At 36.0% G+C, this 18,372-nt stretch overlaps 1 protein-coding gene across 1 annotated transcript in view; it reads left to right on the plus strand.

Moving 5' to 3' along the window:
• Positions 1 to 18,372, plus strand: part of tmem8b (transmembrane protein 8B) — a 129,831-nt gene that overhangs the window by 103,708 nt on the left and 7,751 nt on the right. Inside the window, exons 7-12 of the mRNA XM_046841153.1 lie at positions 7,464 to 7,560; positions 9,272 to 9,395; positions 9,912 to 10,054; positions 12,557 to 12,735; positions 13,785 to 13,931; positions 14,545 to 14,661. Coding sequence (XP_046697109.1) covers positions 7,464 to 7,560; positions 9,272 to 9,395; positions 9,912 to 10,054; positions 12,557 to 12,735; positions 13,785 to 13,931; positions 14,545 to 14,661 — 807 coding nt within the window. The remainder of the gene's footprint in view (positions 1 to 7,463; positions 7,561 to 9,271; positions 9,396 to 9,911; positions 10,055 to 12,556; positions 12,736 to 13,784; positions 13,932 to 14,544; positions 14,662 to 18,372) is intronic.

An 18,372-nucleotide genomic window follows, 5' to 3' on the forward strand; every position in this document is an offset into this window, starting at 1 on the left:
GTAATCTGCATATAACTATGCTTGTGACAAATAAAAATGAATCTTGGAAAAACACTTGAATTTCTACTAACAGATTTGAGAATTCAACAGCACTGATGCTGACACAACAATTAAATGCTGCATGGTTGATCTAGAATTGCATACTGTTGCAGATCTTTGCTTGGCTTTTAATTGCTCGACTGGACAAAACATTCACATCAAAAGGAAAAGGGTGTTTTTGTAATGCAATTAACTGTCCCTTAAAAAACACTGCGAGCTAATAAACAACCGAGTTGCCAGAAATTTCAACACATTCATTCGGAATACAGATTACCGTATTTTTCGGACTATAAGCCGCTACTTTTTTCCCACGTTTTGAACCCCGCGGCTTAAACAGTGAAGCGGCTAATTTATGGATTTTTCCTGGGTTTTTCCCTGTTTCACAAACTTCAAGCCCAAAAACTGAGCGACATAACATTAGACCAATAAAATTTCCGAACGGAAACGAAAAACGTACCTTACCTGTGTTTTGAGCTGCACGGCATCGGGAGAAAAGCTTTCACCAGTGTTGCTTATTAAACGCACGACGATGCCAAAAGATAAACTCCCGAGAGAAATACAGTAGTTGTGAAAGGAAGGAGGAAGACAGTGAACAATGACATTCTTGGTAAGCTACTGTTTAGATACAAGCCGTTGTAGCGCATTGAGTCTGGGTGAAGGGAGAGCTTGCTAACTCCAGTTGCAAATAAAATCATATAAGCACAGACAGGTTTCCAAAACTCATGCTTTTTTATTTTACTTGGCAACAGCGTTATGGGTTAGTCAAAGAAACGGCTTATACAACGGTTCGCTTTATAATCCGGAAATTACGGTAATCAATACTGAAACAAGACCCCTCACAATGTCTAAAGAAGAGAAGTCTCTCTCATAAGATTCGTGGTCACAGGATGTGATTCTGTAAAAGGGTGGTCATTGCAACTTGGCATTGCAAAGATCAATGAGAAGCTCTATTCACTTTTTAGTGTACACCGAAATTGTAATAAGTGTTAAACTGTAGGGGATAAAGTGTGAACACAGGCTAGAGTTGTACTCCTTTGTGGATTCAGCAGTCTACTGGGATGACACCTATGCAATTTCTGGTAAATTATGTGTGAGGAGATACTTTAGGATTTTCTGAGGTGGCTGATGTAAAACATTAGAGCAGTCAAGCAACAAAAGTAGGGAAAAAAGTACAAGAAGTAAAATGTCTGGAAATTGGACCAGCCACTTGAGAGCCAATTTCCTAGCTATTCATTTAAACCTAGCATATTTTCTCAATGCTACAGTTCTGAGTACTAAACTTTTTTTTTTTTTTTTTTATGATGATCAATAATGTCATGGGCATTTAGTGTGGACAAAAACAGCTCATAATGTATTGGTCTACTCCTCATAACACTGATGGTCTCCTTGCCTGCTGAGTTTCCTGCAGAGAGACCCCATTATCATAATTACATGGAGATTATTCAATGTTCAACAGTAAATGGGTAATGCAGCCTGCGAGGATCTGTGATATATGGCGCCATATGAGGGTCAGAGTGAAATCGGCTGACGATGAGAAAATCTGAGCTTATAATCTTACACTATATTAAACCTAGCCAGGCTAAATAGTAATACACAACTAATATTTAAAATTAATTAATTGTAACACTACTTGGCTTTGCAGTTTAATGTGTTTACTTGTGCTGCATCCTCTTAGAAAATGACTTAAGAAGACAAAGAAATGTCAAGATCCCAAACAACATGATCAAATTTTTGTATACAACATCAATTACAATGCCATCTTGTAAGCGATGGTGATATTTATTACTGTATTACTTTATAGCATTTTTTTTTTGCAGTGTATAATCTCTCATATTTTTTTGCATTATACTGCAAAACAAATCTGTTGCTTATATTAAACTATTTATCTATTTTACCAAAGCTATTATCATTTTGAGATGTTACATTACATTATTCACATTATACAGGTGTATAGACAAATATTTAAAGAGTTCCACTATTATTATTATTATTATAATTGTGACACAACAACCAAAAAGTCATATATGAACTTCACAAGACAAAGAAAGACTATTTTTTTAAACACAAATACAAATTATAGCTGTGCAGGTGGGATTTTTATAAAACACAGCCCCCTTCGAATCTGCAGTTTTGAACTGGAGCAATGAGAAACAGTCAAATCCAAAAAGAAATCTGGGTTGAAATTTTGAAAGAGAAAATACACATAGAGAAAACCATTGTTACTTTCACATTTTGTTCCTAATGCAAAATATTTTGAGCTTGATGTAATTGGTGGTCATCACTGACAGCAATATTTATGATAAATGGATATCGATATTTCATTATAAGCCATTTAATGCAAATGATTCACTCATTTATCAGTGATATATCAATGGTATAATAGTAAATCATTTTTAGATCTGTGTTAACCCGAAACCGCCCATGTCTGGCGCTCACACTGATCTCTATACTGAACAACATGGACTACTGCGCAACATGGATTTAATTTTGATTTCATAATGTAAAATATAAAAAGAGTATTTAACCCTGGCTTGACTATTTTATCTGCTATTATAAATATTAGAAATCCCACACATACACAAACATATATTTTCCCACTAGGCATGAGATTTGTCCTCAGACAGCCGTTCGTGCTAGACAGAATGCCACTAGGGTGAAGATGGGCTAATGAGCTGAAGCAAAAGCAAAAAAAGGCCCTTGGCTTTGAGTGCATGGCTGAGAGAGACAAAACACGAGAGAGACAGTTCTCTGTGAAGATAAGTCGACATGCCTGTATGTGTGGGAAGCGAATGGAAATGTTCCTCTCGAGTGCTTTGAGTGGCTCTTGTGGACAGTTTGATGCCAAATCTAACAGTCTAAGCCTTGTCAGGGCTGCATGAGGTGTTAGGTTACTGCTGCAGGACCCAGTGCGCTCATGATAATTATGTCCTTCATGATTTGGATTGAGATTAAGAACTGAGCTCCGACTAGGACATTTGGGACAGAAGGGCTGGCATGAGTCAGACTCAGTTTTCTCAACATGGAAGAAAAACAGAGCACTCTTACAATGAATAGTGATTAACGCTTAGTATTGAAGGCCCTGATTTACTAAGATCTCAAATAACACACATTAATTTGCGGGTGCATGAGATAAATTGCACGCACCAAAAAGTGGGTATGCTGCTGCTGATTTACAATAATTGCATGAATTATGTCAAGTGCAAAGCAGGGGTTGGAAACAATATGTAAATTAGCTTTGTGTCTGTGTTATTTATTATTGATATCTGCAGCGAGTTAAGATCTCCCAGAGACTCCTTCAATAAAAAACAAAAAAACAAAACTACTATAAGCAAACAAAAAAAAGAACCTTGACATAATTGCATGTACAGTTGACACTGGTGAGATTTGTTGAAATAAAGCTTTTTGATTAACTTGTCCATATTCTTTACACTACTGCATGGTAATACTGTTTTGTATTCAACTGAAGGGTACACATGTATACATATTGTTTACAGTATCTTGTAAATTCAGTACCTGTTTTTCAGTCATATACATTTTTGTGCACAAAAAACTGCCGAAATGACAGGTTTAGTAAACATCTATTCTATTCGCATTTACTCCATCCTGTATTTTTATTAAATATTTATTTGGTAAAAGAAATGCACTAAAATACATTTTCAATATGTAAAACACAAACTCGATCAAATCCTTATGCTTGAACATTTTTCCTGCTTCTACTTGCTGCCTAATATATCTTACTTACTTCCCACGTACTAACAGCTGCCATGATGAAAATATAATTAGTGTTATTCACTCACCAGTCATAATGTTATAATGTCATAATGTTATGCCTGGTTGGTATTTAAAGTAACACATTATAGGCCATGGTGCATTAATGACTGATTTCTTGTTTTGTATATGACAATTTCAGAATTGTTTAGAGATCAAATTTAGTAAAAGTTTTTCATTTAACTGTACAGACCATATGTACTCTCCTTCCACTAAAGTGAAGATTCTGGTATGAAAAATATAAGGAATAATAATCACAAGGCCAACATCTCTTCCATTCATTATGGTAGTTTGAGATTTAATCTAAGTAGTGTTTTTCTGACTTAAGAAGTAGAGTGTGCACCATAAGGGTAGTGTAAATGTCCAGAGCCTAATGAATCTGGATCTCACCATATCAAATGATAAATGGATGGGGCATCACTGTCACCACCAGCCACTCATGAGCTATGAAGGACCTTTGTCACCTTTGTCATTAATTATATTCAGTTCAGTAATTCACAGCTAAATGATTGGAAGCATGACAGAAAGAGTTATAGAGATAACACGATTACATTTTAGGGCTAGTCACCCTTTTTCCTTAGTCTATTTAGAAATGATGGGATCTCATCCATCACCTGTTTAATACAAACTCTCACAGGCGAGAATATCAAATATAAAGCACAGGCTTTTATGTTTTATTGATCTAACTTTGTCTGTGATTTCATCTGCTGTCATGAAAAAAACACTAATAACAAACAAACAAACAAACAAACAAACAAACATTGAAATAACAGCTGTCTTTTATTGAAGCTGATAATTATTCACTCATTCATCTTCTGTAACCACTCTATCAAGGACATGTTTACAGTAAATATGGAGCCTATCCCAGGTATGAATTAGTGTAGCAATACTAACTGAACCTAAAATGACATGAGTGAGAGATTCTGCAATCTGTGTTCTGAGGCAGGATGTGAAAACGCAGCATGATTTTACTGAGGGTTATCCAAGAACCATTAACATAGTATATACCAGAAGCCAGCATTAAACTAAGTGAGATTCAACAGCAAAACAATGAGGCCAAAATAATGAAAGAAAATAATTAATTTACAAAAAGAACAAGACTTTCCACTAGACACAGGAACATGAGAGTATAAATACATTAATTAGGAACTAAGACTGAGAACAGGTGCACACATATGGTAATTAAACCAATGAAAGGAGATGGGCAGAGACATGACTGAAACCAATACCAAAAGCACATGCCTTACTAATTAAAACAAAACCGAATGCTAGCTTTATTATTTCAGTAGTCTATAGTTTTAATTCACAACAGTATAGCTATCTACAGATGAGCTTTTACACAGCAAAGCCAGCCAGTGTTTGTTATGTGGCTTAAATACACAAGTAATATTAAGAAGTCGAGGACATTAATCACTGTTCCTACCTGTGTTAAGCTTTGGCGGTTTGCAGGACCTCTTGTGAGCCATGTTGTTGTAATTGTGGTTTTCCCACTTGGTGGCTGATTTGGACATTATCCTGTGGTCTTTCCAACTCCAGAGTTGGAGCAAACGCTTCATGTTGCTTGTTAATTATGAGGGCATATTTGAATGACAGCCAAAAAGTACCCTAAGCTCAGGCATGCTAGCCATCAGTCATTTTTTGAAAGAGTACTTCCTAGATTAGACTCTGGTCTGTGGCCAAATCAACACAGGTGCTTGGCAGAGTATCAACGGAGAACGTGGTAAATGGCAAGCTGTTATGAATGTTGTGATGAATACAATGACAGCAGCTCTGTGGACATTTCTGTTTGAGATTTTACTGCTTTATAAGATCCACATATGGTTACAGAACGAACAGAATGGCAGATGATTGGCATGTGGGGATGTAGTCAGTGGACAACAGTCAAACATATTGCAATTCGCTTTCATTCTGCATATTATATGCACACTTTCTGAAACAGAAGCTACATAACTGACTGATTGATTATAGCACAAAATATACTGACCGACTATATTTTTACTTATCAATCACACACTGTGTAATGACCAACATTATGTCACAACGTTCACTCTGTTGTAGCCATCCAAGGTCTTGTGAAAAAAGACGGTTGATAGAGTAGACATAAGATTTTTTATGAGCAGGAAAACACTGCGTGAGCAAGATCAAGGTAAAGCAAAAGTAAAATCAGGTTTTTTTAATGACATTGATTTTTTCAATGATAAATCCATATTGATTTTCCGTATATTTTTTATAAAAATGGGTGCCATTATATTAGTCTCCGCCAGGCTGTAATGTCATAATATAAAACAAATAAAACAGCAATTAATCATAGCAGGGTCAATATAAACTTGATGGAAATTCTTGTTGTTACTGTTTAAAGTGCATATGGCCAAATGATCATTACTTTATCTGCAGTATTACTAAATTCAACTATCGAATAGTTTAAATGACTGAAAAACTTTTTGACTATATATAACTTACATACAATACTTACTGTATAAAAACAGCCTTAGTGACTTTGAAAAAACTTCAGTGGTTTTATATATATATAAAAACTGTTTAAAAAACTGTTTTAAAACTGTTTAAGATTTAGCCTTTTGAGGGTCCTGAGTGTTGCCACTGAAGTTTTCACTCTATGATTAGAGATACAGTACCCATGTTGAGTCATGATGATACCACAGTCATCTATTTTCAGGAGTCAAGCAAGTAAAACCAGGGTCAGGAGGGCTGGTTTACTTATTCTCTCCAGTCAATATATACTAATACTATTCTCTCAGTATAGAACTATACAATATGTAAAGCATACTCTCGTCCCTGTCACTTACCAAACACATGCGTCTGTGAGATCATGCATGCTTCAAATTTTTCCAAGTGTGTGAAACTGTAGCAGTTTGAAAAGAGGCAGCAAAGGTTTACTTCATGAGTCAGAGGAATAGTTAGTAGTAGGTATGTAGTATACTTAATGTTTGGGGTGTAATAGAGCTTTTTTCCTTTAAACAAGCTGTAGTTTAGGTCCTTTTAAATGACGTTTCACAATAGTAACGCTGTGATAAATGACAAAAGAAGGACTGTTTAGCACTGTGAGGTTGAGTCATCTAAAAAGCAGTCTTATTTTTTTTAAATGTAACACCAAAACAACAAAATGTTTAGCTTCACATTTGTATGAACCAAAACCTGGCTCTTGATGTATCCCAGCAAACAACGACTGACTTTCTACATGTCATCAGGCAAAAGGAACTTTTTTTATACTATAATAAAGCAGCTGAAACAACACAAGGAACTTAGTTATCAAAGCATTTTCTACATCATCCAATGAGCTTAAAGCCCTACAGCATATAACAACCCTTTCTATAATTTTTATGCCAAGGAAGATATAAGGATGAACATCTCTATTTTCAGATGTCTACAGATGTTCAGAGGGTATATGCTGCCACATATTCCCTAAGTGCCCCTAGCATCCCGCAGTGCTTCAGGCTTAACACTGTCTTTAATTAGTATTGTGCAAGATATAAAATAAATTTAAAAAGTGGATATTTATTAAGTTTTGCCAGTTTAGCCTTAATGCATGCATCAAGCCCAGAATCCGACTCAGTGTTTGTAATGTCTGTACTGTCTTATGCACTCGTTTTTAAATGTTTTATTTTTGTCTTTGTTATTATTTTACTTCTTTTTTAAAGACCTCATTGAAAGGGGAAAATATTACTGTATTTGGATGCCTGCATCATGGAATGCCTCTGGCCCTTCGAGACAACTCCTCCGTCAAGTGCGAGTCTGGTAAGTGATCCATTCTGTGTCGTTAACCTCAATCATGCAAATAAATAATAAACGAGGAAATAAATAACACACAGATGACTCAGAATTGAAATCAGGATTTCAGTTCTGGTTTCTTTGAGCTGCTGAGTTCTATATTCAACTGTCAGATACCAGCCAATTATAATTGAACTTCCATTAATATGGCGCTTTTAGGAAAAAAAAATCTGACAAAAAGACCAAATACGGTGAATGGCAACAGTGGTTACCTCTCAGAACTCGATTTTATGTTTATGACTACACTCATATGCCAAAAATCTCATGTAAGTGGTTTTGCACCTGTGTCATATTGCCAGATATTTAGCACTCATGATAAATGTTATCTTTTTTTGCACATTTTGCACATTTTGCACTGCATTCACTGTCTCTCATTCTGCCATGTCACAGAAGACAGATGCAAATTCAGATATTAATTTATTTGCAAACATAAAACAAAAGAAAACATGAAATCACCAGATACATGCACAAAATAAATTGTATCCTGAGCATAAATATGTAGTCCTTCTTATGTAATCCTAATCCATAACTGTGCTTATGTCTGATAGTTACTTTTGTCTTGTAGTGTAAATTAGTTCTTTTATGTAGTACCTTGGTCCTGGAGGAACCTTCATTCATTTGACATTGTACTGTACCCAATGTATACGGTTGTATTGTCAATAAAAGCCAAGGTAAGGCTATATACATGTACCAATTAATTACCAGTGAATGGGAATCTGGTGCAGAATCACACAGCATAGTTTAGTGTCGTGCAGTGGCTTATAGGAAACATAGTTTATGTCCATACCCCTAACAAAATTAATGTAATCTATTAGTCAGCCTATAGTAATACTCAATCTGCCTATGAAATAGGTTTAAAATACTAAAAACATTTGAATATATATCTTGTGTACTTGGTAAAACATCCTTGGTGAATTAGGAAAACTCTAGTCCATGATGAAAGTTATAATGATGTAAAAAATGTATCTTATAGCTAAATGTAGTATGAACTAAACACACAGCTTGTTTAGTATTTAGTCTTTAGAGAACTGACACAAGAGCAAATAAGTTGAATGGCGACAATAGGTAATGATGCCTCAAATGATTAATGATAGGTTTTCAAAATAGGTTTTAAAAATCATGTTTTCCTATCCCATTCTAACCTATAATGATGATTTTTGCACTGTGTTTCTTTGAAACTCAATTTTCTGTTACCTCTGTTTTGAACTTAAAGTGGATAATAAGTATTCACTTTTTTGTCCATTCATTTTTTTAGACGAAAGGGAATGTCTATAAAAGTTCAGCGCTTTCTGAGCTATGTCTCATGTCAGGTTATACATTAGCAAAAACATTTACACATTGCTTATTTATGTTTGCTCTGTATCTATATGTTGTTTGTGTCACTTTTTACTAATTGCCAGAATTTATATGTATAGATATCTGATTCTGATTGTCCCAGGCTGCAAGAAAAAAAACCTCCCATGTATACCAAAATGTATATTCTGTATATTTATGTATATTCTTTTGATTGCATTAATTTATATCATAATGTGAAGAGAACTCTATGTAATAATACACAAACCAAATATTGTTGAACCAGTTGAATTTGCCTGTCAAAATTTGAATACTTGAAAAAGTCTGAAAACTATAACAAATAACATCTCTTCTTATCCTCTGCTGTTGATTTTCCTCTTAACAGAGTCCGTTTCCGGATTCCTCTTGTCGGTGAACACCACTACAAACATTACTAAGCTGCGGATCCCATATCCCCAGACCGGCACCTGGTACCTCAGCCTCCGATCTCTACGTTCCACAGAGAACGGGTACGTTTAACAACTCCAGACCAACTCCACATCCAAACACATTTCAAGAGGCCACACTTTTTTCTTTCCTCAGACACATTCATTTAAATGCAGATAATACCTTCTCCATGTGACTGACAATGAATATTGAGTGAAGCTGCTACACATTTATCTAAAGCCTTTCAGAAACAGTGCTATGTTGACAGCTACCATGCTAAAACTTCTTTCAAAACACTAATGCAAATCAGCCAGTGAGATGGAGCGTTCATCTAAAGTTTGAGACCACAATTTCCGATTGCCAACTGAAAGATGTTTGTACTTTGAAAACATTGGGGAATATACCTCCATACTCTCCTCTATAGCTGCCTTTAAACTATAGGCCTCTTTTCATCCAGTTTTACTGAGTCCCTGGTTGCCAAGTAATATTCTGGATAGATATTTTATTAAAGAGGCTTAAAACAATCCCAAGAAGGAGTTTATATTCTGACAGACTGTCCGATGAATTTGTTCCGATTTTCTTTTTGTTGTCTGTTGCAGGTTTGAGGCGTGCACCAATATAACAGCAGAAGTGTATCTTCGGTCTTATCTGACCCCATGTATCAACGACTGTGGCACTTATGGCCAGTGCAAACTCCTCCGCACCAATAACTACTTGTATGCTGCGTGCGAGTGCAAAGCAGGTGATCAATCTTGTGCTTTAAAAGGCGCTTTCCTTGTGACATTTTATTGCTTCTAAGCTCTTGCCTACACACTGAATTTTTTTTTTTCTTACTTGATCTCACGTCCACGCACAAAGTTGAGGTCCAGAGTGGAAATTTTGCAGGGATTTTGTGTAAACCAAGAAAGCATTTTCAGCAAATATATTCCTGTTAATTTTTTATTTCAATCTTTCTGTCAATCTTTAGTTTTTTTGTTAGACATTGATAATACTATTGCTGAGAATTATTGTTAAAATAACAGCTAAAATATTTTTGATTTTGGACACATTTCATATTTCTTTTTTTTTTACATCTTTATCTGAACAATTTTCTTTTGCATTGCCAATCAGTTAAAAGGGTAATGGGATGTTAATCGCCAAAATCCCTCCTAATTTTATGGTAATCACCCACTTGACAGTTAAGCGACAATCAGGCATAATTGGCAGGTTAAGTTAAATGATGAATCAAATGTACTGTATGTCACTCGTCTCACCTTGTGAATAACAGATCAGGAATCAAATAGTAGCTTAATTACAGGACATGGGATAATGTTGGGAAATATGCAAAGCAAAGCCTCTCAATTACCTCTCAATTAAGGATCCTCTTGTGTTTCATGTTTTGTTTCTCCCTTTGGATTCTGTCTTGTGATTTCTATTGCCAGTTGCATAAACTCTCTTCCCTTTCAGTGGATATTTGTAGGCAAACAACTGGTATTGGAACTTTTTCTTTTTAATCGAAATAAGGAACACTCTGTCTCCTTGCACAGGCACAGCCTTTCTTCTTGAGTGTCTGAAAGAGCTCATGCTGATCGTCACTTCTTCCACTCAATCCTTCTTTGAGCTGTGAGAGATAGGGGAATTTTTGTTGGGGAATTGTACTGATTAGACAACCATAATTAAAATTAGTGTCTTCAGAAAAGACCATGATGTGCCTATTTTCCACAGTGCTGACATCACAGCAGGCTTACAGGATCCAATCTATATTTATGAACCGTCTCACAAAGACACATAGATGAACCAGCAAATGTGTGTGTGTCCTTCTCTTGGTTTGGTTTTCATGCATGGTATGTAGCTATTATATGCTTGTGTTCACGTGTGTATGGATGCAAAAAAGGAGCTGTGGTTAAATTTTAACATGTTAGCTAAATAATACAGGGGCATCAGCAGCATAACAAAGTCCAAGGAGATGTCAAAACAAGTCTGAGATACAATCTGGAAATGTGTCAATCAGGGCTTGGTGACAGAATTTAGGATGTGGACTATGATCCCCAGCAGTCGGTGCAACTCTATGTTCCAGGTCATATTCTAAAGTTATCGACCATATTCGCGTCACTATTCAAGTTCTGGATCCTGTGTTTCACATTGTCACTGTTTTTGTTCATGGTTGCTGTTATTCTCGCACCAGGTTAGGTTGATCATCTTGATCTATTTTGTGGTTTTGTTTCTATTTTCTGTATAGTTTTAGGTTTACACTGTAAATAAACATTTACAATAAGCACTTGCATCCACCTTCATATGATTATGTGACCCCTGGCTATAAAAAAAACATATTGAAGATCATTAAATCTATTAATAAGACATGAAAACAATATGGTACAACCAAGGCTGTGCCTAGAGAAGGCTGAGTAAGTCATAGACTGAGTAAGGACGACATTAGTCAGAGAGGCAAAGACTCTGGCATGGTCCGCATCTCGGATGGGAGAAGCAGAGCTGTATTAAACAGGGCCGAGAAAAAAAAGACAAATACAATTTTGGAGACTCAGCAAACCTCCTTGGTCTGATGAGACCAAAATGCAAGCTCTTAGACTTGGCACAAGGTGCTGCATTTTGCAGAAACACAATAAGAACACGGTGAAACACGGTGGCGGTAGCAATATGTGAAGAATTCTTCTTAGCAACTTGGATTCTTTATTGGCTAATTCTTACATGGTAACTGATTTCTCATAAATAGTCTTCTCTCTCCTCCACCTGAAACATAGTATTTAATAATGGATTTAATTGTGTTCTGAAACGATCTTTAAATTATTATATATTTTTAATAAACAAACCCCGCTTAAACTTTCTGCAAATTTAGTTCTGATACCTCATTAGTTTCCCAGATGCTGTTTGTGTCTGTATGTTTCCTAACAAAATCTGGGGTCTTCCAGATATGCTTTAATCCCATACTGGTGGACTCTATACAACCAATTATATGGCATTAGTGAGAAGAAATGTAGGGGTTATATAAAATAACGGTGAATACTGAATACTTATCAAGCCGACCACATGTAGGCTTCACCATCTATTTTATTTTTAAATAATACACAAATTTTATTGATTTACACACTATATACAGTAGTTTACTTTGTGTTGCCTCATGACATATAAAGCATGTTATGTTCAACTGTATTATGGAAAACATCCCCAATCGATCTTACACTGGGTTTTCATAGCTTTTTGAAAAGATTTTCTCCAAAACTAATTATTTTAAACATGTGTCTCTTAGGTTGGGAAGGCTGGGGCTGTACAGACAACACAGAAGCGTATTCATATGGATTTCAGCTATTGTCCACCCTGCTGCTGTGTCTGAGTAACTTGATGTTCGTACCTCCGGTGGCCATCGCTATTCGCAGCCATTACTTGCTAGAGGCCTCCGTCTACATTTTCACGATGTTCTTCTCTACTGTGAGTATTTCTTTGATTATCTTACATTCTATTCATGAATGAATAAGCAGTGCATCCATTGTAATAATAACAACAGCAACAAAGCTATTATTGTCAGACTAGCAACAAGGCATTCTAGAGTACAATAAAATGACAAAAAAAACCTTTGTATTATGTTTTACATTTTCATTTCATTTCACTAGTGCACAAAGCAACTTAAACCTAAGACAGGATACAACTAAGCAATTGATGCTTGCTCAAGATGGCAAAAGTAGTAACATCATGATGCTTCGACTTGACTAATAATCATTCAGTAATCTATAGTCTTAATCAATAATAAAATATATACTGTATTTTTGAAGGAAAACCACACATTAAATGTCAATTTGAACTCGAAATGTTGGAACCAGATGTTTTGTGTGAAAATGCCATGCTGAAGACAGAGGTCAGAGGAGCATTGCCAGCCTATTTTGAGCTGACAGGAATTCACAATAACAGCAAAAAATGAAGAACAGAAAACAGGAAAACAACATGCCAAACCTTGAGGAAGATGAACTACAACAGAAGACAACAACAGGTCCATTCATTACAGCCAGGAATAAGAATCTGAGTACACAGTATGCAGAAGCTCATTGAAACGGGATTAATGATGACTGGAAAACATCTCCTGTTCTTTTTTAGCCAGCTTGGCTCTGACCTCTGTTGGTAACCCTAGAGATTGTGATGTGTAAAAATCCAAGAAGATGAACAGTTTTTGGTACCTACAACCATCTGATATCAGATGTTCTTCCCATTCTAATGTTTGATGTAAAAAAAGCTGCTGCCATGTGATTGGCTAACTGGACAATTGTACAGGTCGAACTAAAGAAGCATTTGCTAACAGTATCTTGTCTATATATTAATAAAATATTTACTTAAGCATTTCTATATTTGTTTATGAAAATCTTCACTCAAGAAGGTTCCATACCTCATATATATACCCTTTTGGTGAGTAATTGAGTCCTGATAAAACCCTGCAGGATTATTGTTTAAAAATACACTATAGTTCTTTCTCTTTATTTTTTCTCCAGTTTTACCATGCCTGTGATCAGCCAGGCATTGTAGTGTTCTGCATTATGGAGTATGACGTCCTCCAGTTCTGCGATTTTCTCGGCTCGCTCATGTCCGTCTGGGTTACAGTCATCGCCATGGCCAGACTTAAATCCATCATCAAGCAGGTAATGCTAATATGACAATTTATTTAGCAATAATAATACAATAAAACATGCAGAGATTTTTTGTATCACAAATTATATGTTCTGGATCTAGAGTCAATTACATGTAGAACGATATTGGGCACTGTGCTTTTTAGCTATGGAGAAGTTCAGGAGTCCAGCCCTGATTTAGTGCTGTAAAAAAAAAAAAATTACCCCTTATATTAATGCATAAAATATGCGTTCACTTTGGTAGTAAAGATTTTAGGCAATTCACTTATTGTGTGTGGCTAACATTTAATCTTTCCCTCTGGTGCACTTAGGGCTGCAATTAAAGAATTTAAGAAAGAATGAAGAAAAGCAAAAATAGATATGTACCAGACAGATATAACTTGTGTGTGTTTGTATGTGTACGAGTGAGAAAGAGATATTAATAAGGCAATACATTTTAATACTAGAGAGTCTATAACTTAACCAGAATTTAATCAAATTGCTTTTGAATCATAAAATTATATGCTTCAAGTGGTTCATTATGTTAAGAGTGTACTTTAGCATCTAAAAGAATTAAGAGGACCTGGACTAACAGTCTTTCACCTCTGAAATGGGACCTGATGCTAATTTCACTTACTCTGCATAGGTGCTGTACCTGCTTGGAGCAATGTCTCTGTCCATGGCTCTTCAGCTGGACCGCCATGGCTTGTGGAACCTTTTAGGCCCTAGCCTTTTCGCCTTGGGTATAATGGCCATTGCCTGGGTAAGAACTGTCTCATACATCTCTTGTACTGTAAAGCCTTCCGAACAAATAGAATAAAAATTTATAGCATGGAAGTTGTCTAGCCGTGCCAGAGAACATAGATAAAACTGGAGTTGCAGGGTCAGGACTTTGTGCGGAATGTGTGATGTATAGGTTTATAAATTTAGAAAGGTTTGGCAAAGTTACCCTCCAGCTGAAACTAGACTCTGAAGATCTTTTAGCAGCTGCTGAATCATGAAGCACAAAGTCTGAAATTAGAGAACTATGTGGACCAAAAGTTTTTTCGAGTTTCTTTTCCGCTTCAGAGTAATTGCTCGTATGAAATGCTTTGCGGTGGAAGAAGCTGCACTGCGCCGCACTCCAAAAATAGCGTGTGAATCTAGCTCTTGGTCTGAAAATCTGTGATTGGTGTTAAAGTGCTTATGCTAAGTGCTAGGACTGGCCTGTTCCTCATCCTGGCTGATTGCAAACGTAGCACCTCATTATTTGCAATTTGCTAGGCTAGATTTTAATTGATTTGATTCAACATGTGGCCCTTAGCTTTTCAAAAGATCTAAAGACACATTTATCTTAGGTAGCGGTCATTAGCATGACGGCTAAGATAAAATGAAGGCCGCTGACATTACTTTATACAGGCGGTATTAGTCATGCCTTTATAGTTCCATTACCAGCCAGCTTGTTCTTTCTCTATCACAATAATGTGCTTCCTGAAGTGAGCAGATAAAAAATAATGGGTGTTGGGGAAAGGGAGGGAATTTAGAATTTAGAGAAGCCTCCCTCGAGCCGAACAGTGGTACGTATAAAACAAAATAGAGAAATAAGGCAAGATAAAGTGGCGAGGACTGAGCTGTGTCTTCATGAGGTGAGTCGGCAGCAATAAGTATGAATCATTCAGTACATGTGTTGACCGAGCACATGGATCGATATAGAGGGAAAGGAAGAGGGAACAAGTCACGAACTACTGCACAGGAAAGACAACAAAACCTACAGGAGGCAAAACATTTTTTAGTCTGTGATTATTTATTCTTAGGAGTTTATATGGAAATAAGACTTTAAAAGCATGTCGACACCATTGTACTCAGCCTCAGCACGCATCCGACTTATTACATAAAAATGGATGCTCTTAATTAACAAAAAAGGGAAAAAAGTAGGCACTGCAGAAGATACATTTTATGTAGACACAAAATATTGTAATCGCACATTTGATATAGTCATATACATGACTATATCAAAAGATGTATACATGCTTATTTGTGAATGCAGGACTTCTGTATATTTCATTATGAATATATATATTATGCAAATTTTTTATAGCTGTTTCACATTATTTGGTAATAGTATTTAAAGAAGCAGATCTCTCTCTCTCTCTCTCTCTCTCTCTCTCTCTCTCTCTCTCTCTCTAATGAATATAAACACTTTATTTGAAATAAACAGATAATATATTCAAAGTAAATACAAATACAGATATGAATACAAATTTTTTTACAAAGCTTGCCAGAAAGGTTTATAGGGCATCTGTTTGAGACTACAGCCGTGCATCTGGACTGGACTTCTGCCAAACTCAAAACAAAAAAGTTGCTTGAGTGGGAGGTTTTTACTTCCATGCGGGTGTGAGTGAACAAAATGTATTTACAGCATCCATTGTCACTGACTGGTCAGGGTCACTGAGGTTTCAGTTGCTTTATTTATATTTTAGGAAACAGAATTTAGAAATATTCTAAATAGTGAAATTACAGAATTATAAATGACTGTCTGGTACTAATATAACTCAGCGAGTGGGTGGGAGTGGGAGTGTGGGAGTTTAAAACAAAAAACACAGTACCATCACTAGATACTTGAGGTTGAAAAAAAATTTGTATAATTTCCGATATGGACACGACCATTGAATTCCTAATAAAATCATAATACAGATTATAAAAATACAGATATGTAATATTTTGTTCGTGTATTGGTCAGTGTGCATAAATTTGATTTATATTTTACCTGATTATAACTAAAAGCTAATTTAACTCTTAGCTAATTGACTTTATTAAATAAAAATGCAATTTTCTTCAGAACAAACATCAAAACTCAAATCTTTTTATTTTTTATGCCTGGCTACCAGTACCACTTATTATCTACACAAATTTGTGTGGATACTACATTTCAACATGACAATTATTTTCACTCAGTTCAAATAAATGTACACTTTATGAATAAAAGTTTGTGGACACCTAACCATTAAATTTGGTATACTGTATGTTTTTTGAACATATTATTCCACATTGAGTTCCCATTTGCTGCTTTAATAACTTCCACTCTTCTGGGAAGATGTTTGTGTAACATCCACTGAATTTGTGTGGAGATTTGTACTCATTCAGCCACAAAGGTGTAAGTAAAGTCAGATACTGATGTAAGTGCGATCAGCATTCCAAATCATCTGGAAGATGTTTAACAAGGTTGAGGTCAAAGCTTTGCAGCAGGCCACTCAAGATCTTCCATTCCAACCTATGGAAATCAAATCTTCACAGAGCTTGCTTTGTGCACAGGGGCAGGTCTCCAGTTCAAGTAAACGCAAATTCACAGCATCCAAAGGCAGTGTATACAATTGTGTACTTCCAACTTTTTTGTGACAGTGAGATGTCCTAATACTTTTGTCTATATTTGTTTCTCTCATAATACTAAATCCCCAATAACAATAGACATAATTTTTCTTGGTCGGGCATCCCAAAGTGTGGTGTCGTGTAGCCTGATAAGTACAGCCATTGAGAACATTTTCACACACGCAGTACAAACGACACGAAAAAAAAAAACTGAATCAGCATCTCTGTTAACCTCGCGGCATAATTGTGTGACGGTGTGCAGACTGTGCAATTTACATAAAATTATAGCCCTTTACAAGCAGCAGTATATACATAGGCACAGCACCAGTATGGAATGTAGAGGCTACAGATAAGTAAGTGCTGCTTTCAGGCAAAGCAAAAAGGCAGATTGAAATGTCAAGCTATACTGACATGTGTTAGTATTCCTGTGTACTCTGAGTGTGTTTTTTATTACACATTTAGGACATTATATGCTTTAGTTATTGCCCTCAGCTACCATATTTTTCTTAAGACACATCTAAGTATCCCATGGTGTAATCTACGTATTTATTTGTCTATTTTTCTATTGTCACGTATATGCTGAAAGTAGAGTTCATCCATCCCAGGATGTGGCACAGCTGCCGTGTGAATACGGTGTGTGAATATCTATCAAAGTCCTTTTATATCAATCAGCTTGTTCGCATGTGTTTTGGCAAGGCCTCACACTGCAAATGTGCACATACAGCCAAAATGAGGGCAGCAGAGCGGAATAGAGGACGGCACTCATGCAGAAGCAAAGTGTGATAGAAGAACAGAATATAAACACGTCGAAACTGACAAAAAAAAAAGATTGCGAGAAAGGGAGAGAGAGAGAGAGAGAGAGAGAGAGAAAGACGGAGAGAGGTCTGTAATAAATTTGCTAGTGTGTCCTCTGGATGGCTGCTCACACGTACTGTATATCAAAATACAAACAGGGCAGACTGTCAAAAGAAAAGTAATAAGAAAGCCAGCTTTAAATGAGGAGTCTTTCATCTTAAAGAAGGGTGTAGACCAAACTCATACTTTTGCCTTCCAAATAATACTCTCCTATCACATGGCCTGAAATATGATTTCACTGTTTTTGAATCGTTGCATTCTGAGAAAGCCGTAA

The sequence above is a fragment of the Silurus meridionalis genome, chromosome 27 (genome assembly GCF_014805685.1).
Source record: "Silurus meridionalis isolate SWU-2019-XX chromosome 27, ASM1480568v1, whole genome shotgun sequence".
NCBI classification, from domain to species: domain Eukaryota; kingdom Metazoa; phylum Chordata; class Actinopteri; order Siluriformes; family Siluridae; genus Silurus; species Silurus meridionalis.